This window comes from Zonotrichia albicollis, chromosome 7 (assembly GCF_047830755.1).
Source record: "Zonotrichia albicollis isolate bZonAlb1 chromosome 7, bZonAlb1.hap1, whole genome shotgun sequence".
In the NCBI taxonomy this organism is placed as follows: domain Eukaryota; kingdom Metazoa; phylum Chordata; class Aves; order Passeriformes; family Passerellidae; genus Zonotrichia; species Zonotrichia albicollis.
The window spans coordinates 29438733-29466416 of record NC_133825.1 but is presented as its reverse complement, the minus strand read 5'-3'; the positions used below and the strand labels follow the sequence as shown (position 1 = coordinate 29466416).

At 40.7% G+C, this 27684-nt stretch overlaps 1 protein-coding gene across 1 annotated transcript; it reads right to left on the bottom strand.

Annotated features, from left to right (window-relative positions):
• Positions 1-263: 263 nt before the first annotated feature.
• On the bottom strand, positions 264-6461 carry COMTD1 (catechol-O-methyltransferase domain containing 1). The gene is made up of 7 exons (XM_005481483.4): positions 6301-6461; positions 4938-5062; positions 3877-3982; positions 3004-3122; positions 2701-2755; positions 1158-1291; positions 264-667 (listed from the first exon to the last, which is right to left on the bottom strand). The coding sequence occupies exons 1-7, from the start codon at positions 6380-6382 to the stop codon at positions 515-517; spliced, it is 774 nt and encodes a 257-aa protein (XP_005481540.2). The 5' UTR covers positions 6383-6461; the 3' UTR covers positions 264-514.
• Between the last annotated feature and the right edge of the window lie 21223 nt (positions 6462-27684).

Here is a 27684-nt window from a genome sequence, read left to right as displayed (position 1 = left end):
TTTTTTTTCAGATTATGTCTTTTTGAGGCTTGTTCTGTAGTATCCTTCAAAGATAAGGAACAACTTAGAATATTTTTACTCTGAGAAGGCTAGCAATCTCCTTGATGTCATTTCATTAAAAATCCATTTTTCTATTATGGCTATAAACATTAATAAACTGCACTTCTTTTCCTTTTGATGATACTGACTGATTATTCCACTGCTCAAGAGGCTCTTCTAGGACAGAAAATTACTTTGTTGCATTGAGGCACTTGGACAATCTATACAGGAGGATTTTTTCAACCACATAAGTTTATTTCCTTTATTACAATTAAAGTAGGAAACCATAGAAGATCTCATAATAAATCTCTCTTCTCTACTTAGTTGCCCTTAGGATCCAGCTGCTCCTAAAGTCTACTTTCTCAGGCTATGCTATCCAGTGGAGATATAGGTTAAATTGAATTTTTTATACTGTTCCACCTCCATTTTTCCTGATGATTTGATTGATATTTCCCATCTGCTGGGCTTCCTCGAGTTACAACTTGAATGCTAATGTGACTCCATCTCCCACTGGGAGCATGCTGATATTGACACGTGCGTCTCTGAGAAGCTTCTCATTGAGGTGGTGGATACTCTGCGCTGCCAAGTCATCCTTCCTTGGTTTTAGCACCTTTCCATTCCAAAAGACCTATTGAGAAAAGAAATATGATGCTCCTCCTTCATTCTAATATGGTCCTTGGACCACAAAGAAAGCTTTGGAAAAGTTCCTGTACATTTCTTAGAGATTGATATTATTTGTTGTATTTCAGACATCTAATGGTCTCTGACATGGAACTCTCGAAAGTAAGTGGGACTGAGAGTCCACAGGCCTTGCTAATTCTACTGTAGATTTGAAGCCAAAATAAGTTTAATATCCTTTTTTTTCTTGTAATAGTAGTTAATTGATAACTTATTAATAGTTACTGATTACAAGTGCTACTTTTGATCTTGTGTCAGTACTGTACATAGGCAAACAAGACAAGAATAATTCAGAGCATTCTCTGTAATGAATAACAAAAAGTTTCTACGATTTCTATTAGTGTTTTATATAGCTTACTTAAAGAGTTTATGTTGAATTTTCTTTTTGATTGTGTTATGTGTAACTGCCAGTGCATTACCATCAGAACTGCAGTACTTACATTATCAATAGCTATTATTCCCCCTTTCTTTATGAGGTGAAAGCATTTTTCATAGTACTCATTGTAGCTTTCTTTATCGGCATCAATGAAAGCGAAGTCAAAGGTTTCTGCTTCTCCATTGGCCAACAGTTCATCTAGATGAGCAACACAGTGACTTGTTATACCCTGGTTAGTGCTGTGTAGGAGGAAGTAATCCATTTGTGTCAAAGCTCTCATTAAATGTTTTCTGCTGCCTTGACCAGGCAGCCTATTCCTTCACAGGTAATTACTAGAAAAGCTTATCCCACAGAAACCAATCTAGACATTATGTATGCCATAAAACACAGTTACTGAGGTCTGCATGCTTAGGAGTTTGTGGAGTAGCTCCAAACCTGAAGGATCCAGCTGGGACTGATGAAAGGTACAGCAAAAACAAGTCAAGCACTTTGAAACTGGACATACTCTACACCTTCAGCTTTTTTTCAGCTGAGAACTGTTTTCTTGAGTGGATTAGAACTTTTCTCACTTTATGAACAGGTTCTAAAAGCTAATCTTTGCTTGCAGATCAAGGGCCATGACAGAGGTCATGAACAACCCTGTGAGAGATATTTGCAGCAAAAAACTGCTGTAAGTAGTCCCTCTCTGGGCCAAGTCAAGTAGAATTCATTTTGAAGTTCTCCTAAACAGATTTCTTGACTGAGAATTCCAAATTGCCAGTTTCAGAGGAGGTGATTTTTGTCTCCTAAGGTCCTCTGACACCCCTCTAACTCGCCCTCAGCCCCTGTCAGCAGGTCATTGTTCTGTCTGAAGCAATGCCTGGACAAAGCATTGCTTTGACAGACTTCAAGGAGTGTGCATACCAGCTAACTGCCTGTATTTGCCTCTTTAGAAAGGATGGATTTGAAAGTAATACAAGGTTATCAGGTGTGGATCCAGCAAATACCTTTGCTGGAAATCTTCTGCATCCAACAGTCCTAGAAAATGTATTGTATTTTCAGAACATATATTAGTATTTCCTCTGCCCCACATTTTCCATTTTCTCTTTGCTTGAATGAGAGAAGTCATTGCCTCACTAATGGCCTTGCATGCTTTTGGCACGTCCTAAATTTGAACTACTCTGAACACAATTCAGCCTAAGTTAATATATTGGCTTCTGAATTTTTTCTGCACCTCAGCCCTTTCAGGGAACTCTTCTTCTCTTAACAAAGGAATACTTGCTTAAAATGGACAATGCTAAGAGAAATTTGGCTTTGTTTGGTTAATCTGTTTTAATCAGCTTTCCAGAAGTAGTATAGTATTTGATAAATTAAACAAAGTGATGGACAGGACAGGTGAGTGACCAGTACAGCCCACAACACAGGACAAGCATTTTCTTCCTCTCTCCTAGTAGGTAGGAAAACTGTGAATTCCTAAAGATTTTTACTTTTTAATATAAGAGAAGCTGCCTACCTATTAGCAAAAGGAATCACATTCACAGCCATATTTGGTCTTAAATTTCATCACTATTGCATCTCTCTTCTATTTCTAGGGAAGGAGAAACAATCTGTTATTTCAGGTTACTTACCAAGTGTTTGAATTGCTGGCTTAATCCGCAGGTCAATTTTATGCTCTACCCCGGCCTAAGATGAAAAAGAACAGTGTTGATAGTAGGCTGTTAGTAGGCAGTACTCAGGGAGTGACTGGGGTTCAGATAGTTTTCCTATTATTTCTGGATTCCAAACACCACTTATTTTTCTTCCCAAACAGAACTCTGTCAGCCTCCTTTAATGGTAAGAATATTTCTGTGTGAATTTACAAGTCTAAAATAACAAAATCTCTTCACATGTAAAGGCAGCTGTCCCCACTGTGTACAGGAGATGCTGCTTACCTCCTTCCACAGTGGCCTTCCAATTTTGGCATAGTCCTCATTTATATCACAGGCAATAACTCGGCCATCATCTGGCAGGAGAAGTGCCATACTCAAGGCATTATAACCTGTGAACACACCTAGGAAAACCATAAGAGACATCAACACTTAGTGTATTGTGTTAAAAAAGGGTTACAGGGCTCTCTAGGAATAAAATCCCCAAAGGAATCAAGGATGGCAATTTGTTAATAGACAGTAAAGATTTTTCATTTTTCCTTCCATTTTAATGTAAAGGTAGGTTGAGAAGAAGTTTTTTTTTAGCAAACTTCAATGTTAGCTTTTTCCAAAAGGCTCATGGCCAGACAAGGCAGAGTCTGGTCTTGAATGTGTAACCTAGAGAGACTGGATGGGCAGCAAAACACCAGGGAATTGTAACAGCCAGGCCAAGAATGAAGATGGTGGGAACCCATACCTGGCTGCTCAGCGTCAGCCTGTCTTTTAGGACATCCTGGTAATATAGGTATTCAAGCAAAGTGGATTTGATACAGGGCTGCGCAGCAAAATCTCTTCTTCTAGCAAGAAAATGGTACAGGAAGGACAGAATACACCCTGTCCTGCAACTGCTGAAGACTCAAGAGATCCATTTAGCTCAGTTTTTCGCATTGCCTCAGAATGGATGAACCATCCATCGTGACGCCAGAACTATTTAATGCACAGTTAGACAAAGTGGCAACCAAGTGCAAATCAGACCCTCCTTTTCATGCTGTAGTTTGCCCACCTGCTTCCTGACAGTTACGCAGTACCTTCCCGTATCTGGATATTTTATGTTAAACATGGCTGTATTTGGAGAGTGATAGTCAAGAGTTTTATTTTACTACAAAATGACACTCTTACCTATTTCAATAACTTTCTTGGCTTTAATGAGTTTGGCCAAATTTGCCATAAGCTGAGCCTCCTCACAGGACACCATCATTCTGCCATGGGGATGATCAGCAGTGAGCTAGGAAAGGGAAAAAAACCCAAACATATCACATCAAACAAAAACCAATCTACCAATATCCTAAAGAAAAAAACGCAGTGAAACTCCAGGAAAAACGGACATCTCTGTCTTCTCATTTTAGATTGCTTTGTGGATGGAGCTAGATGGAGCCATCTATGAGCCAGAAATTGGCTTGAATTTAACTATAAGTAAGGAGGATGTTATGTGTGTCATAAGCAGAGGATATTACCATGGCAAATGCAGCAATATTTGTAACTAAATGAAGAATCGTAGAGGAACTCTGACTGTGAAAGTCCTTTATTTCTGTGAATTTGTGCAAACAGATGTGTAGAATGCTTTAATGAACTGCTAGGTTCATGTCTGCCAAAGGTCAGACCGCATAGTCTGGGCTACAGAATACAAAGTTGGAGAATGTGTGCCCATGCCAGGGTGGAAGGGCTCTTGGCACTGAGGAATGGGCAATGAGAGAAACAGGGCTGTGCCATGACAGTTGAAGGAAAAACGTATCTTCCTATTTTCTTTCTTCTGATAGGGATTGTTCCAACCAACCTGTTCCAGCAGTTACAATTTCTTTTATACAAGAACAGTTTGTCTCACATGAAATGACTCAAACCTGACTCAGAATATCTCATCTCATCTCTGACACTGCAGCCTGATGGAAGGCACCACTTCTTTGAGCTACAGGTTCCTTACATGCCAATCAAGTGAACAAAAGTCATTTGTTCAAGTCCAAATCAAGTGCAGCCCTGACACATGGCCTTGGGAGCTGAGGATAGAAAGACATGTCTACAATGTATGCCAATACTATTAAATAGTCATGTAGGTAGCCCTGAACATAGAAGAGTCTGGGTATTACCAGTTTAAAAAAACCCTCTAGTGGGTATGCAAATGAGAGGGAGGAGGGAGATGTGACCAGGATCCCAGCAGCTCAGGACAGGGCGTGGGTGACACTGACCAGACGCAGCTTCTTGAGAATTGGATGTTCCCGCAAGGAGTGATCCAGTATGTATCGCCGGAGAGGACTATTTCTTCCGATCTTACCACTTGGGGTCCCAAAAATGAAAGAAGGGTATCTTTTACCTACCAAAAAATAAGTAAGAACTTTTACACTTTTCAGTTATTGCCATTTTAAATAAAGTAAACATTGAAGTATTACCAAAGGTTAAAAAGTTCTCTGCTCTAAAACAGCCATGAAAATGGAAAAAGCAACATAGCTGGACAACCAAGTGGACTATAATTTTTTTCCCTTGTTCTTTTTAGCCTCTAAGATGGCCATTCCAGGCCTCCAAAGGCTGAAAGGACAAGGCTTTAGTACTGCGTTGTTCAGTGGCCCATGTGATGGTTACAAACTGCTATAATCTTACAGGAAAAGTAACCCCATCAAAACCCAAAGGGCAAGTTTAAAGAGAGATACATGAATGAGGTGCACGATTTTCTTAGTCTGTGGTCCTTCTTTTGCAGATGAATGGAGGCCACACATCCATCAGCTGATGTGTCTTCTCAAACCCTGTGCTCTCCTCATGATGCTGTCCTGCCCTCCAGCCAGAGGAAATGTGGTATTGCAAAATGCCTTGTTTAGCCTGAAACCAGTATGCAAACAAAGTAGGCGCTGAAAGCTGAAGTTTCAGTACATGTCTGCTCAAATACAGAACTGACTGCAGCTTTCGTGCCCAATGTTTCTTTTACCAAATGGATTAACTATTTTGAAGAAATAACAACAAATTCATTTCCACGTCTCCTGGTAGTTGTTTGCTAGACAGAACGCTTCTATTTCAAGGGGTTTATTTTCTGTTAATGGCTATATTTTATATACGATCACGCCGAGATATAAATTATTTCAACAACTTGCCTTAAATCAAAGATTAAGTAAGTGCCCGCGTTACAAACTCAACAGAAGTCTCCTTTCCCTCCTGGATCGTGGGCTCGTTCTTCCGGTGCCCCCGGGGGATGAAAGCGAAACTGCTACAGAGCAACGCTGTGCGCAAGGACCACACCCCGGCCTTTCCGGGCTGGCCGAACAAACGCAGGCAGGGCACCGGGCGGGGAGCGTGTTCTCGCTTTGGCTGGACTTTGTCCCCGGGCCCACACTGCGGCAGCTGGATTACAGGGAGCGGCTTGGGCTTTCAGAACATCATTGTATTTACTGCAGCAGCTCGGCAAAATAAATCTCTGCCCGCACGGCAGCCCCAAGGGGTCTGCTCCCTGCCCGCCCTGGGAGGGACCCGCCGGGCGCTGCGGTTCCTGTTCCGTCCCCGGTGCGGACACGGGGAAGGCGCAGCCTTCACGCCTCGTGTATGTGGCTCGGGAGCGCCGCTTACCTGCAAGCACACCCGCGGCAAAGGCGACCCCCAGCATCGCCGTCCCCACGGCCACTTCTTTGGGCACGCTGAGAAGCGGCATTTCGGAGCCGGCAGCGAGGGGAGCGGCGCCGCCGGGTTACGCGGGCGGCGCGGGGCGCTCCGCCTGCCGCGAGGGCGGGGCCGCGCTGCCCGGGGGCGGCTTCGGCTCGGCCCGGTGGCGCTGGGGGTCCCCGCGAGCCGGATCGTGGGCTGGCTGCGGTGGCGAGAGCGTGGGTCACCTGCGGGAGGTGTGCGCCTTCCTCTCGGTGACATACTAGGCTGTGGTGCGTAAAGTGACAAAGACAGCACCCGGGATTTTTGCCGCCACCTCCTCAGGGGCTGGTTGTGGTACAGCTTCACTGCAGTCTTCGTTTTAAAACACACCCAAGTGTGCTCGTAATGGGCTCTCATGGAGCTTTTCACAGAAATATCTCGTAAGAGGCTTGGTACTCCAACTAGCCCGGGAAGTGAGCTCTCTCCTTCCCCTAGAATACAGGTTTCTTTGCAGCTGAAGTGTGAGCAATTACTCGTCAAAAAGCATGTAAGATTTTGGAATTTTAGTCTTGTGACCTGTGAGTCTCCAGGTGAAAGGAGTCAAGGAGGATTCTCCAAGGGAGGGGGAATGGGGCCTGGTTTCCTCCACTGCTGTTTCAGCCCCCTTCTGCAGTACCTTCCAGGTGAGGTGGAGCTGTGCCCTTGCCACTGCCTAACAAGGCAAGAGATCCCTCCCTTGTTGAGGGATCTCATCCCAGGCCAGATCTGTTGCTGAGGGAGTTGGTTTATAAGTAACAAGTGATTGTGTAATTTTTTTATGTCAGTCTAAACTTTTTTGTGCTCCTGTGCCTTTTGGAGATGGGCTGGGAATTCGGTTTTCATTTTGTGAAGTATTGGTAATATCTGGGTCTTGGAAAACACGAGCAAAATATTTTGACATTCTATGGGAGATGAAATTAGTGCTATTGCACACTGACTAGGAATACATAGGAATGGATTGGGTTGCAACTTGGCCTCCACAGATGTAGGATGAAAGCTGGTAAAAATTCCATTTTGGCAGATATTCTATCTTCAGAAAGCCGGATGAATTGTGTGTTGGTAGGTTTGGATGAAAACATATCAACTACTTCCCTATCCTAGCAAAACAAATGTCAGTGCAGTTTTAGTCAGTGTTAGTGTTTTTTAAAGTACATCTTAAGTGTGGGATTAAGTATATCACCAGGGTATTTACGGGAATTGTGTTTGCCTATCACTGCATTTTTAGTGTGTTAGAGCTTATTTACAAAGCTTGCCCCCAGAGCTCTTATATTTCTTTTGCAGCAACTAATCATGCCACTCACTAGGGAGTCTGCTGTGATTTCTGATTTGCAGAACAAAGTAAGACATATGATCTATCTTGGCAGATAAAATAACTTCCAGTTCACTTCTAAAATTTATTTGATTTTGAAAGCTGTGAGTGTCGCTGATTTCTTGGTGGCTTTTTTTCATTCAGTGTCTTGTCACTTTCTCTGTGTACATTTTGCGTTTGTAAATGAGAGCATTTCATCCCGTCTTTCAGAAGATGAGTTATCAGCATGTGCTGTAACGTGTCAGTTTTAGGCCAAACAACTGTAGGAGGCAACAATTCTTGCAGCGGCCATAAATCAGATTTGTGACGGTGCGGCTCCATCTAGTGATTCTTCTCTACAACTGCAGCATGAGGGAGAGGAGCTGGGGGTTACTCTCTTCAATGGAACGCACTAAGTGCGAGCTGCCAGTGCTGTGCTGACCTCTCGACTCGAAGGGATGATCCATTTGGATATCTCTGGGAACGTCAAGTTTCTGAAAGCTCCAAGAGAATTGGTGACGTGAATTGCTAATATACTTGAATGTGTTTCTGAAATTCCTTCCACCCCCAAGCTGTCAATCAGTAATAGCTTGCCTTTGCTGGCAGTGTCAGATGTTTTACTGCATCATTGTACTGGACAACAGGTTGTTTCCTTTAGATAAGGAAGTCGATTTTCAGATATCTAAGATATAATGAAAAAGTTTCATGAGGGGGTCAGAAGAGTTGTAATCTTCCAGCTAGATGAAATGGAGCTGTCAGCTTTTCTTTGAGCCATTTGCATTTTCAGTTTACTTAACTCTGTGATATATATGGAACAGAAAACTTTGATTAACAGATTTATTAGATATGTGCTTGCAGTGGGCTGTGGCTACCTGAGCATTTAAACATTTTGGTAGATTTCTGCCTACTACTTGTGCTAAGTAGGGTGAAGGCTACCTAGAGATTAAAAACTGAGTATAATATGGGCTTGGATACAAACCCCACTGCTCCCTAAATCTCTAAGGTCAGTCCAGTTGCACAGATTTCGTGGGAGTTCAGGATTGCTCCCAGTGCTGTAGTCAGGAGGCATATTTGCCATGCCTGAAAGTGCCTTCTCTTTTGGACTGCATTCTAGAAAGGGTAGGAGGGTTTTGGAAGCATATTCAGGCTGGAGCCAGAACATGATCGCATTTGTAAAACATATGGAGCAGGACAGACAGGCTAGGGGCTGACCTCAGGGTGTACAAATCCTCACTTTATTCATATAGATAATCTATTCAAGGTTTTACAGACACTAGGCAATTGATATATGAAATAGCCCGTTCTTCTCCTGGAACCTTCCTTCCAGGAGTGTTTTTCTATGTGAGAATGTTGCACACCATCTGCCTTGGTGTCATCTGTGTAGACTTATTGTAGAAATGGGACTGGCAGAGGGTTAGCCTACTGATAAGGCTGTCATCTCACTTCTGGGTTTCTGCCTTTCATTTGCAACTATTTTTACATGGACCAGTTGTGCCTGGTAACTAAAGCACCACTGTAAAATGCTAAATGACTTGCCTTGAGTATAGAAAGTTTTTCCTTTCACTCTCTTCATAATTTGCATTTTTTTTTTGCTATTGTTTTTGTTTCCCTCTTCAATCTTCCATGTGTCAGCTACCTGAACTCAGCCTGTTGTGGCAGGCTGTGCCTGCCAGGTCATTGGTGGTGTTCTGTGGCCTGCTCCAAGGTGGTGGTAAAGAGTAATGAACATCTGATAGTCTTACTGGTGCACTAAAAAGAAGTAAAATCTATGGGTGTTTCAGCCTCTGTCCAGCATGAACAGCCTGGGTATAGATGACTCTAAAATCATACTCACTCTGTGGTGGAAAATCACTGTGTATTACAGATATCCCAAAGGAAGTATGTACAGGCATGTTTGGACAGCACAACCCACTGGAAATAAGCCCTGCATGTATTGTTGCCCTACACATTTGATGAAACTATATTGGCCTATGACACTGGAAAGCATTCAGTGGAGTTGCATGTTGTGTCTGCATCATTCAGGCTGCAGTGGTGTGGCTTCAAGTGTAATTTAAATGTTGCTTACTTAAAGTCTTAGTTATCTAGACATTGTTCTCCTCTGTTTACAATGAGGATAGCAGTTAGTCCTCTAAACCATGTCAAAGTGTTGAAAAGCAAGTGTAAGTGCTACGTGTATTTAGTTTAGTGAGTAAAGTGGAAAAAATGTTTGATGCTTGTGTACAGCTGAAAGAGAAGACAGCTGTCTTTGTCCCCAAAAGCTTGTAATGTGAATGTAAAACCATGTCATGGGCAGGAAGTGTAGGGAATTGGATTGTAATGAGCTATGTGCTTGGCAGTAGCCTAACTCAAATTTCTGAGGAGAAATCAGAGCAAAGTTTAAAGGAGTGATCAACAGGAAGGAAAATGAAGTTTGGAGCTGTTTAAAAGTTTACATCAAGTATGAGTGAAGAATGACTAAAAGCCCAAATACAAGGAGAAACCAAAGAAGAATGCATTCATGCATTCATATGGTCAGATTAATTGCTGAAAATGTTGGTTGGCTTGAAATTCTGGGTGAATGGGACTTGAATGAGATGAGAGCTGGAGGAAGATGTTGTAGTAAGCAAGGTAGAGACCTTAGACAAACCTTTTAATTGTGAAGATGAAAATACAATCTTGAAAATATGTAAAAATATTTCTGCTTGTTTATGCATGGCTGAGTATGAGGGTTTGGAGTGAAATGAGGGTTGATAATGAAGAGTTATAGGTTGAGTGATAGGCAAAATAGTAATTTTTATCTATATTGATGGAGCAAAAAGTTTGTAGAGCTGAGGCTGACCTGATCTTAGCCATCCTCAGAGAAATGTTTGATACAGATTGGATTTTAATCTGGTTTAAGAGGATAGGGGGGAAGAGGCATATTTGCAAGTTGTCTGCACAGACACTGGATGAATGTGTGCATAGATTGGGCCAGATACTCAGAAAAGACATCAGGCCATGAATTCCTTACCTTTTAAGATATTCACAAATAACTGAACCCATAAGCATTCAATTGTATTTATTTATTCTTTTTTAATAGATTCTTGTAATATCTTCTTTAAAAAATTGAAACAGAACTTATTTACCATATTTATGTGTTCATTCATCTGTCTTGGGTGTTGTACATGAAAAATGTATATATTTTATAATTTTACAGTCCACAGTGTATATCCCCTTGCAAGACCTCGATAAATCACTTGATGGTATATTTTAGAGGACTGTACATTTATTATTTTATTCACAATTGAGATTTTTTATTTCTTCTAATTGGTTTTGCTATGTATTTGTCTGTTCCATCCCTGTTATCTTTCTAGTATTATGCTTAACTTTTAATTTTGCAGTTCTGTAAAGCAGGGTATGCCATTTCCCAGCATAACCTATTTGACCTTAGAGATACTAATTCCAGACATATTTGTTATAGCAATTTTTTCTCCATAAATGTTCATTCATCTTCTAAGCTAAAAATCTTAGAATTTTTTTAGAATTTTTAGAATGGTATGTTTTTATAACAAAAAAAAAATTGTGGTAAATGAAATTGCTCTGTTTTTTTTTTTTTTTTTTTTTTTTTTTTTTTTGGTGTTGAATTCAGTAATTTGAAATAAGACTAATAGTTTCCCAAATACTTATCATTGCTTCTGAAGTCATCTGGATTTTTTATCAGATGAACTGTAAGTAGCAAAGCTTCCTTTAATATGATTCATTGTCCAGCTGGAGGGTAATCACTGAAATGGAACACAGACATGAACAATGACTTTAACTAAGTTGGTTCAGTTACTTTCATCCTGCTCAGCTGCTTCTATTGCAGTCAGTCTTTTGTGGGAGCTTTTAAAGTATGTCTTTCCATAACAGCTTGTAAAGGCTGTGGTACCTTCACATCTATTTCAAGGCTAAGATATCAACATTTCAAATGCTGCTGCTAAGAAAGCAGGTGATTCATGAGCCCATAAGCCTTAAGCCATTAAACTTGCAAACAGTGAATGGTTTAGAAACGGTTTTCAGCTAGAAGCATTTTGACATATTGGTAAATATTTTCAGGCCTTACTGGCTTACAGGCCAACATTTTGAATATATATGACTACTTTTTGCAATCTCATTACAAGACTAGGTTGAGCTTTGGACATACAAATATCGTGAGGAGAGATAGCCCCTGCCAGGCAGCATAATTCCCAGTGCAAAATACATTAATGGCTTCAATGACAATATCCCACAAGTATCAAGGACTGTAAAACTCAAATTGAGCTTGACTGGGGGAGACCCAGCGAAATGGCTTGTCAGTGGCTCAGCTTGACAGATCCAATGATAGAAGCAGTTCTCCTGACAAAGGAGTTGAAGTACATGGATCAGAGGCACATTGAATTCCTCAAAACAGGTGTCAGACTTTTCTGAATGATCTCCTTCCAGGTCACAGTCCAGCTCACGCATGGAACAAGTGCATGGACAGTGGTAACAATGGGTGTTGATTACTGAGAAATAAAGCTTAACATTAATTTGCCCCTACAAATAGTCCCCAGGTGATTGTAATAGACACACCTTGAGTGGAGCATTCTGCTTTACTTACAAAGCCTGCTGTGAGTCTCAAGAAGCTGCTCCACTTAAGCCTTAAATTGTATAGTGCATAAACAAAATGTGAGAATTGTTGCTCCTTATCACTCTGATACAAATAATAAAATTAAGGAAGCAGTGAACAATCAACCTTGGCTGTGACACCTCATTAACCAGGCTCTCCCATGCCTATATATTTTGCTTCTCTTCTTTGACATCTGAAAAAATCTATGTCAGAGCCCAGCAAGCTGGATTTGTTTCATACCAGCCATGAAATGGATACCAAAAATAAAGAGTACTTTTGGAAGCGAGTTCTTTTTCCCTTCCCTTAAGGGCATTTGCCTGGGAGTGCACAAAAGCAACAGCAGCAGCATGATGGCAGGAGAGGTGCAGGACTAGGTTGTTATTAGATAGCCTACCCCAAGCATATTAAAGAATGATGAATGGCCAACTCACTAGGCCTGATTTCTAGAGAGCTCTAGGTCAGATTTCATTTCACAAGTAAGAATTTGTCACAAGCATGTAAAAACTGTGCTTGGCTGTTATCTTTGGGACTTAAAAGCAAGAATTCTTAGTAGAGTATTTGTCAGTTGGAAAAACCAGAGAAGGGGCCATCTGTGTTAATCAGCTGTGGATTGCTAATATGATGCAGCTGGGAAGAAGGCAGTACTTACTTTAGCAGATAGCAAACACCTGCTGAAGAGAGAGCCCAATTAGTGTTATCACCTGAAACTCATGAGTGGTGCATTACCCCATGCCTGCTGAAAGCTGTAGTGGGGGGAAAGGCTCAGATATCCCCAGGAAACAGGGGAGCAAGGTGTGCAGAGGATGGCATCTGAAATTCCAAAGAGCAGGCTGCTTGTAGGAGGAAATAGAGGCAAGGTAGGAAGGAATTTTTTAGTTGTATACCATGTTCCCTTTATTTTCCTGCCCCCCCCCCCTTTTTTTTTCTAAATTGGAGATGCAGTCTTTGTAATTGCTGTGAGCCACACTCACTTTTCTCACTTTTTTCTCTCAACATCTATTTTTAAGATGTTTGTATGAGGTTTTGCTCAATGTATTAAATTTTTTTTATATTATTGTTGTATTTCTTTGAGTTTGAATGTTAACAAAGGACTATATGGACTTTTATCTTCTTATCCTGTCATGGCTTCATTTTTAATATATACACGTGTAAACAATTCAGTTTCTTTTGCTATATGCAGTGGGAACATTTCTAGTAAATTTTGCAAGAAATTTTTAAAAGAATGCCTAACAGGTGAACTGTGAGTCTTCAGTGGCACTCATCCTTTTAATAAGAATGAGGATCTCATAAGAATGAGTACAGTATTTTAAAGTTATGTTTTTACTACCTCCTTTTAGTGTTTTGAACATCAGAAGATCCTTCTGCTTTAGTATACTTGAATCATATTTTCGCCTTTTAATCGATCTTTCTATCCATTTTGTTTTTAAGAAGTCCTTTTCTTTCCATTCCTTTATAGCCTGAGCTTGACTTCATAAGAATCTCTAACTGAACCATAAACTACCTTTATAAATATCATTTTTCCTTGAAAGCTATATCTTACTGGAATGACCAAAGTTTTGTCATGTGTTAGATTAAGATGTCTGCTGAAAATCAATAATGCTGAGGTAACAACATTGGTTTCTGCTAGGCTCTCAATTACTTTCTCAGTTGTTTGTCATAGGAAGAATATATGATCAGTTGTTTCCCCTGCAGGCTATAAACCCAGCCTGTTCTCTTTTGATCACTTCTGCATACTTCACTTTTACTCTCCTAAGTGTAACACAGATTTTTAGAGCTTTGGACCTGTGAAGTAGCAAAATGATTCTTCTGTAGTCTATTCCAAGGGATAATAGTCTCCCTGTATAAAGCATCATAAATATCCCTGGACAACAGTTAGCTCTTTTGGGTTGCATTGCACAATTGCTGTGGAATCTGTTCCTGAATTTGCCATGCTCTTTGAGGAAATATCTGGGAGAAATTTACTTTACAGTCTTCCCTTTGCACCTCATGTTCTCTATAGTCCTTTTCACCTTGCATTCTTTTTGTGGGTAGTCCCTTATTCCAAATACAGCTGTAAAACTGCTAGTCCTTCACTACTTTTTTTTTTTTTTTTAATCTTTTTTTCTCCCTCTCCCTCCTTATACCTTTGTGTGTTTTTTAAAGATGGTTTCTGGTGCCATTTTGTTATTGAAGTTGCTTGATTTTGCCACAGAGGGGAAACACAGTCGTGCTGTGCTCTTTCCTGGAAGCTTTACTTTGTTTCTCTCTTCATCTTTATCTGAAATAAATTGCACTGTACCTGCTTGATATCAGCAAAGACTGCTAGGTAGAGGAATACTTCAAATAATATAGTCTCCTGTGAAAATGGGAGCAGCTGTAATTGGGCAATTAGACTAAATTAAAGCTGTAACAGGGGCAGTATCTCCTTATTACTGTAAGTGCTCTTTCCTTAAAAAGAGGGAAGTGATTTTCTGAATGAGGTGTCAGAGGTAACAGGTAACTTGGAGAAGTATATTGAAGTTCATATCATATCCCTGAAGAGAAGCTGCTTTTATTTGCCTCTGGATTTTCACATGTCCTGTTTTATAAGGACAGAAGCAAATGATGTAGAACAGTAAACACTACTTTTATTTGAAATTAAAAAAAAATATTTAAAAACCCAAACAAAACCAAAAAAAAGCCCCAAACCAAAGAAACAACAAATCCACCCCCCCTCAGAAATTTAGAGATTAATCTAGCCATGTTTAGGTTCTTATCCAGGAAGTGTGTGTGAGAGGTTAGTCAGGTTTGGTGACAGGAACATTTGGATTTCAAGGATGGGCAGAATACTTAACATGGCTGTACCCTGGCTAAGCTCAGCTGACATATTTCACAGAACAGAGCAGTTTGGAGCTGTTATGTCTCCTAACAGGGTATTTGTGGCATGTTGTAAACAGTTACTGTTGTAACTGAATCCTAGCCTGTGGTCCTTAAAACATGAAATGCTGCCCAACTGCCAGAAACCTTAATGCAGTTTGCCTTTGTCTTCAGTCACATTCATGTAGGCTGCAGGGGGAAATGCCGGAGTACTTGGGAGCTGGGCCAGGAGGAGGATAGGTATGCAGCTGGTCATCTGCCTCAACACTTTGGAGAACATGGGTAATTACTGTGTGCCATACACCTTCCTGATGAAATGCCTTTTGGAAAATCAAAGTTGTTTGTCTCATTCCACAGCAGAGACAATTTCTGTGGCCAAATGGGGTTTAGTAACCCCTCCAACCTTGTTGCAGTCTCTCATGGACTGTTTAGCTTTTTGATGTTTATGTACCCACAGAGTTTTTGTATGCATAAAATAAGGCATGAAATGGTGTTTATTGTGCAATCAACTCAGCCTTAAAAAGGGCAAATGGCACAATGGACCAAGTGTTGTTCACCCCATACCAGTTCTAATAAACAAGGCTGACTGCTCTTCCCCAGTTCTCTACCTTTTCCATGATATTTGTATTGGTACATCCTTAGAGGAAGCAGTGGGTCTTCTGGTGCTGAAATCAAGTTGAAGACCCAAACATTTACCATGCTTTAAAGCCTGGCTCTGTTATGTAGGATAAGACCTATTTCCTATCTTAAAGCACAAAAGTGACAACAGATGTGTTCTTAATAAGCTTTACTGAAGTAAAGACAGTGAAAAAAGAGGAACAATCTAGATGCTTTGAAAGAAGTTATACCTTCTGAGACCAGAAACATGAAGTCATCATAGAATGGTTTGAGCTGGAAGGGACCTTAAAGATCATCTAGTTCCAGCCCCTAGCCATGGACAAAGAATCTTTCAGCAGAGGCAGGGAATCTTTCACTAGAAGGTGGTTTCTCCTTCACTGAATTGAAGGAGAAAGCTATAATGTGTGCAGGCATTGAAGGACTGTTCTTGTCACCACACAGAGTCTGATGCAGTGTGAGAATTCAGGAGTACCTGGGGATTCCCTGGAGCCCTCAAAGCTTTGGCCTCACATGGACAATGCCAAGAGCTGTTGTTAGGCATTAATACTTGACTATACACATATTGGTCCACCTGAGTCTCTGACAAAGAATACTGCTTGCTGGTCTTGCAGGCTAATGCCATACATTGTTCTGTTTCTCCACTAACATACATCAAACTGGCTAAGCTGCTCTTTTCCAGTGTTTGGTACTGTAGTCCTACAGAAAGTTCTCCTTCACTTCTGTTTTGCTTGGTGTAACACATTTTTAGAGCCTTGAACACAGGAGGTAGCAAAATGATCCTTCCAGAATCCATTTCTAAGGGACAATAGTCTCTGGATGGAATGTTGTGAACTATCCTCAGTACAAACCAAAACCTGAGCCATACAAATGGTAGTTGAACAAAGACAGAAGTTAAAAATCCTGCTTCCTCTCACTACTTTCTGCCATTATAAAGGAATTTGTTAAGTCAGTACACAACATTATTATTGTTCAGTTCCTCCTAGATGCTTGTAAAAACAAAATGTTAACTTTCATCATTAGTTGGTTATGATTGTATTCAGCAAAACTGTTGGTGGCTGGGGCTGCTTTGCCCTCCATCTCCAGATCACCTCCCTTCCTTTTGAGACTCTGAAAGCCGTTTAGACTAGGTACCTTTTGTCTATGTTAATGTAATGGTGGGGAAAAAAATCTTAGACCTGAGTGATCAGGAATTAATTGTTTACAAGATACTGTCTCAGGTAAAGAAAGGGCTATTGGTGTTTTCAGGCTTGCAGTATGCAAGCAGATGCAGATACTGAAGCAGTGAACTGTGTTGGATCGTCAGATCAAATTCAGTCAAAGGAGGGCCTGAAAATGAGGTCTGGGGACTGGACTTGTTTATGGGAAATGCAAGAAAATTTGTGTGCAGGATGGCAAAAGGATACCCTTGACTTTGGCTCTGAGGTGAGCTGAAAAACTCTGCAACTGTGACAAGTTGAGTTGGGACATTAGTATGGGGCTTTTAGATATTATTTGCAAGTGTATTTCTGGCACCATTCAATAAATTATTAATTTTGTGTCTTTGCTTCACCTAGTGTTTCTCTGAAGAAGTGTTCTGTAAATCTGAATTTAAGGGGTTCAGCTTAATATCTTTAGCCACCTGCATCTGACTAGACTTTTGTATATCATTGGATGGAGAAACAGGTGTTTCTGGATGCACAACACATAGTAAGGTAGGTAGCCAAAAATCTCTGAAGATGAATTGTGTTCTGTAAACTCCTGTTGCTCTTTGACTCTGTAGTATTAGATCAAGTGTAGGTGTCTGAGTTTTAAGTATCTCATATTGCATGGAATGAATGAAGCATTTGTGAGTTTTGGAAGCTTGAAGAAAGGATAGACATTAGTTACTGAAATATTGTTACAAGAAACTGAATCTCAGAACTGGCAAGTTTTTTGAGTTGTCCTACTTCTGTGTAGAGATGGCAGTGGAGAAACTGGTGGCAGAAGAAATGGAAAGCTATGAGTCTTCAGCTGTTAAGGGAGAAAGGCTCTGTCTCTTTGATCAGTGTAACACATCATCTAGCTCTTCCATGACTTGCATGTGTGCATATAACTGTGGCACATGATCCCCTTGCATCTTCTCTGGGCTGGAAAAGGCAATGGAATATAGTGAGAATATAGTTAATTCACTTCAGGAGTGCTTGGAAAATCTCATAGATATTTATGTGTAATTGAGAACACAGTAACATTATAGTAATTGAGAAATCTGGTTCTTCTTTGAGACAATTGGTTCCTAGTCTTTGCCTTTGTCCCCTGGCATATCCAGCTGGAGGTGTTGGTGGTGCTTTTGTAGATGGAAATGTGTTCAATTATAGAGATGTTTCCATCTGAGTTTTGTTGAAGTATTGCAGGGTTGCTAAGGTGAAATTCCATTATTTCCTGGCACTACCAGGATAACAGGAGAACTTTTTGTTGGTTTTTTTTTTTTAAATGAGTTGTGACTAAGTGGCACACGTTAAAATTCTTATTATTCTGATTAGATAGTATGTGTGAAAACATTGGCCATTCAAATTAACCTCTTTGAATCCACCACTTATAACCTGAATTTAAAAATAGGAGTTTACTCCCAGTAAATTTCCTTGAACAGGAAAGGAGATGTTCTCTGAAAAGTTTATGGTTTACTGTATTAAGTAAGAAATGTTCTTGGGTTAACCGTTTTAATAAGCTTATTAATAGCACATACAATTTACCTATATTTTATTAACTAAATATGCTGCTAAGAATGGCTCTGTAAATAAACCCTATGTTTAATAACTTCAGTGTCCCAGTGGCTTTACATGCAGTTTCCGATTTGAAAATACAATGGCTAATTAAATGAGTAACTTTTAGAAAGCTTATAATCTGTGGATTTATCCAATCAGCTTGCTTAGAATTATATGCAATACAGGAGTTCTTCCTAACAGAAGAAATCTTAGCCTTTTTAAAGCTCAAACTGAGTATTTTTGGCTTGTCAGTTTTTTGGTGGATTTCCTAGAAGGTGGTAAGCAATTCTCCTTTCCCCTTCAGAATGGCCACTCTGTGAAGCCTCTCCTCTGTACATCTACTCACATCTCTGCTCTCTCTGTTTTGCGTGGAATCTGTCGAGCTGGTGCAGTTAACACCCTCTTTCGACTGTTTTATAGTGGGGTAGGATTGGGCAAATATTTGTTGTGTTAAGCAGCAAGATTGCTTTTCTTGTCATATCTTTACTTAGAGGAATATCTTCTAAGGGTAGAATTGTTACATGCAGATTTCTAGCTGGCCTGTTTGCACCTGGTTTCTCCCCAGCCCTGATTTAACTGGAGTCACCAAGTGAAACTCCTTTCCTCCTGCCTTCTCCTTCTGTATTTATGGTCCCAGTAATTTTCTTCCGTGCTGCACAGCAAGGTGAAGAAACTTCTCTCCCCAGTACTTAGATGATAATAGAATTTTTTAAAAAGTGTCTCCAGATATGGGATACCCCATTATGTTTTAGCGCTTCAAAAGGCAGTGAGTAAGCAGGGCATTTGTAAGAGATTTCCTATGGATTTATCTTTCTGTGGTGTCTCAGTCCTACATGTTCAGTATTCCCCCATGCTCGTCAGCATTCCACTTAATCCTGTCAGCACAAGCCCTTGCTGCTATCGATAATTCTCTCCTTTTTTGTTTAATCTGGATGTCCTCAGCTCCTAGATTTTCTTACACAAGAGATAAACATTAAGGGGCCGATTTTTTTCTTGACAAATTTCTGGGGGGGAAAAAACCCATGATGTAGGAATAGTGCCAAAAAGCAGAACTTTGAGAAAAATCAGTTAGTTTTTCTGACCTCCGTTCTTTTCTGGAGCTGCTTTTGCTGTCCTTGAGGAGGTCAGAGAAGGGAAAGGCTGCCCATTTCACATCTGCTGCACTGACAAGCAACCAAATGTACCTTTTGGCTAGTGGCTGGTATTTTGGCAGTGCAAAGCTTTCAACTCCCACCCTTTTACAATCAGATGGGATGAATAGCAGAGCTGTGCTATATTGGCAGTTGGCATACATGGCTAAATACATGGGCTGCATATGAGTCTATTCATCTGAAGTTATCCTTTCAGATCACTGCTTAGTTTTCTAGCATAATCTTCTTGGAAAAGAGCTTGGCTCATGTGTCCCCTCTTCTCTTGGCACTTGGCAGTTTTGTTTTTTCTTTCTTTTTTATAATCCCTCTGGTAATTTCCTGGTGTGCAGTAGTTATCCTAAGCAGCAGTACTGGTATCTGAAAATGAATGGACATATTGCAGTCTGGAGAAATGTCATGTCCTTCTGCTGTGGATTCTGGGAGTGATACAAGCTGTGGAGGGGTGTGTGTAGTGGGCATGCTATAAATTAAACATTCTCTTTGCTTCAGGCAGGGATAAAAGAAGAGTACTCCCACACTTTGTCATTCTTTCCTATCCTTTTTAGGCATCTGAGAATGGAATAAGCCTGTCATAAAAAACAGGGCCAGGTCAGGGTAGATAAGTACCTTCCCCTGTTGTAAAATTCAGAGCAGCATTTCAATCCCTGCCTCCCCTAACACACCTCTAGAGAATCACCCAATCACTTGTAATTACTTGCTTAAAAGAGCATGGGAACAGCTGAATTTCCCTGCATTAAGGTAGCTCTTTATTATATTTCTGCCCTTTTCTGCATCAAAAAAGCCTCAAACTCCAGCTCATTGTTTTAGTCTTTATGATGTGTTGGTTGTGGGCAGCTAAACTCTCTAAAAAACAGGAGGGGGAGTAGAGACAGTCATTTAAAAGTCCTGTTCATATGATAGCTTTTCCACCCTTTTACCTTGTACTCTGTATTTGGTTCATCCCCCTCATTTCACCTTGTTTTAAATTATGACTGCTTTTAGGGGCAGGAGATGTTTCTTTACTGTAGGTGGGCTGCGCTTGGCATCATGGAGTCCTCCTCTGGTTGGAGCCTTTACTTGGCCCAGTAGTACTAACATGGATATGCTTGGAGGGCAGGGGAAATGCATCCTGCAAGGCTGAGAGGTCTGTGAGTTTTTGTAATTTCAGCAGTATCTTGGAATAGAGGAGAACATCTTTGATGGTAATGGAATAGCCAAAAGGCTTACAGCTTCTCTTTGTTGTTTCTTTGTCTTCCCCTTGGATCTCCGTGAGTGGAAATTATACTCCAATGGGGAAAATGACCAAACAGAAAACATCCCACCTCAATGCTGCTTACAACCTGGGGCTTGAGATCTTGTGTAGGGCTTTCTGCTGAAGGCTTAGTAAAAGTGAACTCACAAGAAGGAAAATTGGTGGTGGATTCTGTGGTCTGAATGCATGCCATATTTGGTCTTCACTTCTACTGCACCATTCCACATAAATAATGAAGCCATTTCAGGGCCTGGGAGCAGCTTAGGAACATTAGCATGAAAGTTTATTGATGGTTTTGAGACTTGCCCATTGAATTTTATTCTTAAAGGCTTCTCTTGGGCTGCTGGAGTTCTTGCATGTGAATGGTCCCTTATTCTCTAGTCTGCTGCTGTTCAGTGTCACAGGAGACACAAATACTAGTTTTCCCTTTGTGACCTTAGTCATGTAGTAACTATATTATTTGAGTTGTAGAAACAGAATAGTTCTCTTGCATGTCTCCTGTACTGGGACGTTACTCTGATCCAGGATCTTAATGTGTATAGGTATTATATCTGAAATGGTGTTGATCAAGGTCTTCTGTAATAAAAAAAACCCCTGAAACTACAGAGTTTCAGCGGGCTACTCTCTCCCTCACTCTGTTTCTACCAATGGCTAAATCAACTGTGGCAGCTGTTGCTTTCACTGCAGGCTTTTCCATTTCATACTGAGGACTGACACGTGTGGTGAGGGTTGCTTATCTGTTGAGGGGTGGGTGGGTGATAGGACAGGGCAATTTCTCAGTAAATGGTGATGTGTATGTAGGACTGACAGCTTTGATGTGTTTCCCTGTGGGGTAGAGTCCTGCCATGGAGGATGAAAGACTGATATCTTTGTCATTTGGCTAAAACAAAGCAGCTCAGGGGTATGCAAAAGAACAAGAGGAAAGAGCAGGGGCATTCTCTGTGGACTGTTTTCTTGTTCCTAAAGCAGCTGGAATGTGAAGGCTGTGTGTAAATGTAATAGACTGCTTATTTCATATTGGGGCCTGTAAAAATGTGCCCTTGTGTTGTGGTTTTAAGTCCAGCCAGCAGCCAAGTACCATGCAGCTCCTGGCTCACTTCCCCACCTGTGGGATCAGGGAGAAGAAGTGGGGACACTTTTGGAGTGATGGTGTTTGTCTTCCCAAGTAATTGTCACATGATGGGGCCCCACCCTCCTGGAGATGGCTGAACGCTTGCCTGCCCATGGGAAGCAGTGATTTCATTCCTTGCTTTGCTTGTATGTGTGGCTTTTGCTTTTCCTATTAAACTGTCTTAATCTCAATTTCAAGTTTCTTAGCTTTTACCCTTTGATTCTCTTCTGGATTATGCTGGTGGGAGAGTGAATGAATGGCTGTGTGGGGCTTGGTTGCTGCCTGGTTTAAACCCTGCCATTCATGATTCCTGCTGACAGCATGGAACAGTCTGTCACAGCAGCACAGAGCCTCCCTGTACCTTCCCTCTGAAAGCTGCACTCAGGTTGTGATTGGCAAGATCTTGAGGATGCTCAGGTGAGCACTTGAAAGCAGAACCCTTGGATGTTGCAGAAAATGGGGTGATGATTTATTAGGTGACTTGGGTGACTTGTTCTTTTTATTTTAACTGGTGGAGCTCCTTCCAGGTGGGTTTCTAAGGGAAAGATGGCTTAAATAGCCATTAACCTGTGGTATTGCTTCCCATTGCTCCATGTAACCAGTATTATCTCCAGTTCTTGGCTCTTTTCCAGCTATAGACTGTTTCCTTAGTTCACCTACCTTTGTGGATTCCTTTGTGTTATCTACAGCGTGGAGTTACATTTTTGCTGTTAAATCTCTTCAGTGTTTTGCCCTGGAGGAGGCTGCATTCCAGTGGTGATGCTGTAAGGAGAAAGGTTATTCTTGTGCTTGATTTACCTGTCAGTTGAGAGCTGTGAAGGGCTTTGTTTGTCTGTAGTATGTCATGACACTCCATGATAGGCATGCTGTCTTCCTTGACAGAGGTGCTAAGTTTGCAGTATGAATTATTTTTATTGCCTGTCCACACAGCTGAGCTGGGCAGGCAGAGTATGGTGACACTGTGAGTGTGGTGTGGGGTTTCTTTTTGGTTATTTTTTAAATGCTGGCAGCTTCTTCTATCTGAAGCATTAGTTATGGTCTCTGATTGTGTTTGCACCCCTGGATCAATTTGATGCCCTCCCATGTTTACTCTGGGACTGTAGCTAAGGTGTAATGGCTGTGGCTGAAACACTGCTGCTTCCTTGATGTTGCCTTTCTATGTCCCTTCCAAGAAGATGAAAGATAATTTTTTTCCTATCATATCCCACTTCTCGATTTTTCATCAGCTTGTGATGATATCCTGCCAAAAATCTAGTGGTACTTAGGCAGCAAAGCAGTTTCCTAGCATTTTGGTAAGAGGAAATGTTAATGGAATTAAGAGTCAGGATTGTTTTTGGAGATGAAAACAGTTTATTCAAAGTAGTGCTGCTTCAGCCTGGTCTCTGGTGTGCATTTTTTTCTTTTTTAGAATTTCATGATTGTATTTCCTCGAGTGTGAGGCAAGGTGCAACCTAAAATGTGTAGAAAAATTGGATTTCACTTTGCATTGAATATCAGCAAAAGGTAGTAAAGTGAGAGTTCTGGGTACCCATTCTTCTTCTGTAGAAGAGATTAAAAATTAAGCTGACAGATAGTTTTACATAATATTGATGTGGCAAGATGTGCCTGTTCTCAGGAGAGCTGAGGTTTGTGGGTTTCTGCAGGTGAAGAAGCTGTTAACCACATCATAACAGCTTATTCCAAACCATCCAGTCTTTCCTTTTAAGGTGGTCCTAACTTGCTCAACTTTCAGGAATGTTTTTGTCCATGGTCAATATAATTGGTGCTTAGAGGAGAAACCTGTATGCTGGACGTCAGCAAGAGTAATACTGGGGACTTTGGTCAGTGCTGAGTGCTCTGCTAATCTCAGCCAGGTACGTGCACTCTCAAATGGGGGAGCAGAGCTGGAATTAGTCACTGCAGACTAAGCTGCCATGTGTTTAATATTGATCTACCTGCACCTGCAGAACCAATAGCTCAAGCCTTTGCTGACAAAGCATTTCAGGGCAGGGAGTGGGAAGATGGATTCAACACAGAGGCTGTGGCTGATTTATAAGTGCTGATTTATTGAGCTACATGCATAGTAGGAATTCATAAGGTGCAAAACACAATGTATACATTACTGGATGAGGAGCTAGCCTGAAGATGGGTGTGTGTGTGTGTGGGGGGGTGAATGTCTCCAGTATTCAGCATTTTAAACACTCGTATGTGTAAATCAGTATGTCACCTGTCAAATATTACTGATCTCAGTATCAGGGGTGAGATTACAGGTCATTTTGGCTTTAAACTTAAAAACTAGGCATCTGAGTTATATTGCATCATTAGTTGTGAAGGGGTGACAAATTGCAAGGAATGGCCAACTGAAGCAAATACTAACAAATGTGTAGAAGCTTAAATGAATTAAGTGGCATACTGTCATCCTGTGGACCCTGCAGGTGATGTAGAGGGGTGTGGATGCAGATAAAGATCACAGAGTAATAAGTGTCATTAAAGAGGTTATGGGGAATTTATGTCAAATATAAGAACTTCTAGTTCTTTATTGTTCCTTGGTTTACATTGTAGAATACACCACTCTGTTAAGAAGAAAAGGTTTGCATTAGTATGAGTTCTCTTCAGGTTTTGGTTCTGTACCAGCCATTCTTACAAGCCATAACAGAGATCTCACTTATGGTGCTGTGGAAATATAAGGCATTACTAACAGTTTGATTCTAGGATCTCTAATCTTTCTAGAGCTGGGATAGCTAATATTACCTGTTAAATTACATATTAAATATAAAACCAAGAAAGGTAAAAAAAATTCTGAAAGTGGAACAAGCTACTATATTATCTCTTTCTCCCTGCAAAGCACTGGAATGATGGTACTCCTTTTCTGTTGTCCTCATGGATATTTGAAGAAATTAAACTTGGTAAAATTTGCTGTGTGAGGCAATTGTCAGGGACCTGCTGTTATCCTAATGTGGAGTAAAGATGTCCAGGATACAGAAACGACTTAGCAACAGACCAGGTGATCTTCTGAATCTTCCCTGGTCTCTGTTGAAAATGCAGTTATAACCCTTCTCTTTTAGGAAACCAACAGAGAAATGCTTACTGCAGTGTGTGACAGGATTTATAAACTGTAACACAGAATCAGTGTTTTAAAATCTCAGTCTTCATGTCTGCCTAAAGTTTTCCACAGATTTATGTCACATACATAACTTGAGACAGGCCTTTTTATTTCTTAAAGACCTTGGGTAAAAGGTGAATGATCTAGTAAGAAAGTGATTGTTCTTTAAATAAAAAAAAGCAACAGTGAGGCAAATCTGAGCTGTAGAAAGCACACATAATCCTTGCCAGAAATATTGCAGTCTCTAATTAAGAAGCAGCTAGTCTGCAGCCAAGCTGGCTCTGGAGGAAAGATGGAAGTGTTTGATCTCAGCTGTGTTACCACCTGTATCATGCCAGGGAAGTTAAATGCTCTGAAAGAGCTCCACTTACCATTGATTTTATTTCTCCAAATGAGGAATGTGTTGATAAATGGCTGATGAAATGAGGTAGCAGTGGGTAAATGGGCACCCTACCACAATCCCTTTTTTGTCTGTTGGAGCAGTAGCCCTGGCACCATTAGGAAATGCTTCTTTCCAGTAATGGCAATGCTATGAAAGCGAGTGGTGGGCCAGTTTCTGCCATTTTAGATAATGTGATGAAAATCTGAGATACAATAAAATTATTTAGAACCAGGAGAAAAATACATTGCTTTAAGAGCTCCAGTACTTGCTATTATGTTCCTTCTCTCCCTCTTGCCAGTGCCCATATCCGAGAGCCCTCCTTAGATGAAAGGGCTCAGAATGGGAAATATGGTTCTGTTGCACTGGCACAGTAAAGCAGGAAGAAGCTCTGTGCATAGAGGTCACTGTGAAAAGAGGATGTGTACTGCTCCAGCCTTCCCAGAGTAGCTTGAAAAATGCCAAGAGAGTTACAAGAGCAGGCTGCTCTAAGAGTCTAGGGAATAAGTCATATGAGGAGAAGGGCTGAGCTGGGATTGTTTGGTCTGGAGAAGGCTCGGTGATGATTCTCTTGCTCTCTGCAACTGCCTGAAAGGAGCCTGCAGCAAGATGGGGTTGGCCTCTTTTCTGAGGAGCCATTGACAGGATATGAGGACATGGCCTCAAGCTGTGCCAGGGTAGATTCCGGTTGGATATCAGGAAGATTTTCTTTCACTAAAAGGGTGGCTAAGCATTGGAATGGACTTCACTAGTGGAGTCACCATCCCTGGAAGTGTTCAGCAAATGACTGGTTGTGACACTTAGTGCTGTGCATGGTGATGTTTGGTCAGAGGTTAGACTCAATCTTGGAGGTCTGTTCCAACCTTGATGATTCTGTGTTTTTTTGAACATGGAGATAATATCCTAGTGTGTCCTGGCTATCCTTCCTGCCAGTTATCCATGCTTGGGGTCTTAGGAATGCCTAAGCAGCAGCACCTTCATTCAAAGAGGGACTATTGAAGCCTTCTTTAATGGAGACACTGCTTTATTGAGGCTTGCTGCTCTTGAATTGATTCCCTGAGGTCTTTGACTGCAAATACTGTATAGAGTAACCTGATCTGTGACACAGGGATGAAAAGAAAACTGAAGAGACAGAAATCCAGCTGAACTAGCATGTGGAAGTTAAGAGCTCAAAGTAATGAATGAGTGGCATTGAACAAAATTGAGTTAATCACATTGGGTTGTTCAACGGGATATTAAAATCTATAAGAATCAATAACCTTAGAACTGTTGCATATCAGCTTAGATGATGTATGATGATTGACCAGTTTGTTTAATCTGTTATTTTCTAAGGTGTTTTGTATCAAGATAAAAAGGAAATAAACAGAATGCTAAATGAGAGGAATAATATATCCCAATCCTTAAATCTAGAGTGAGACATGACTGATAAAACTCAATTGTATCCTAGCTATGTGAGGTGGCCCAACAGGATTTCCATTGGACATTTACAGATGTTTCAAGTGTCTTCTCTGGGTGATTTGGGAGTACTGGGAAAACTCTCAGAACAAGTTGGGTAAAAATATCACATTAAAGTGATGCTATGCTAGGAAATGTCCTTCTCTATTTAATGTAGTTCTCTGTTAAAACTGCAGTTGTGAAATACTATAGAGTTCAGTGTGAATCCCACTGCAGGAGGAGGGGAGAATGAGGCCAAGACAAGTCTAAGATTACTCTGAAAAGCAGGAAGAGTGTAATACTAACTCAGACCTTTTCTGTAGCTTGTGTCTTGCATTACTATCAATTCCACTAGCATCTGGATTCAGTGGGGACAACTTTGTCATTTCAGGCATCTTAGATTGTTATTTCTGAAGTGATCTGCAAGTATTAAGGAACCAGCTCCTTTGAATTTAATTATTTTACACCTTTTTAAAAATTCAGCTAGATCTTTAGGTGGTTTGTGCTCTTTCCTCACTGGCATTTTTAAGGTATTTGAATTATTTTTGTGATATAGACCCAGAGAGATTATATACAAAAGTTAATAATGACTATTCTTTTTCTGACTAATTCTGAAGTAGCTATGTTTAATTTTTACAATTTTTTTTAGTTCAAACTGAATGGGTTTGAGTCGTGTGGTGAATGATGCCTTGGCTAGTAGGGGTAACTTGCTGTGCACAGTAGTGCTTTGTTTTATACATCTATCAAAAAAATAACTGGGGTGTTGGAAATGACACATGGATTTCTCTCTGGCAATAAAGTCCCTGACTGGCTGTGTTATATTATAGTGATGGTTGCAGTATAACAACCTTGATGGATAAAACAGTAGCTAACCTTTGGGCTGGGACGTCTAGGTC

Excerpts from the sequence above, each read along its gene's own strand:
- COMTD1 (XM_005481483.4), bottom strand. The coding sequence starts at position 6,382 with ATGCCGCTTCTCAGCGTGCCCAAAGAAGTGGCCGTGGGGACGGCGATG. Across the intron at positions 5,063-6,300 it reads TGCCGCGGGTGTGCTTGCAG|GTAAAAGATACCCTTCTTTC; the intron begins GTAAGCGGCGCT and ends ATTTTTTGGTAG. Across the intron at positions 3,983-4,937 it reads TTCTCAAGAAGCTGCGTCTG|CTCACTGCTGATCATCCCCA; the intron begins GTCAGTGTCACC and ends TCCCTTTCCTAG.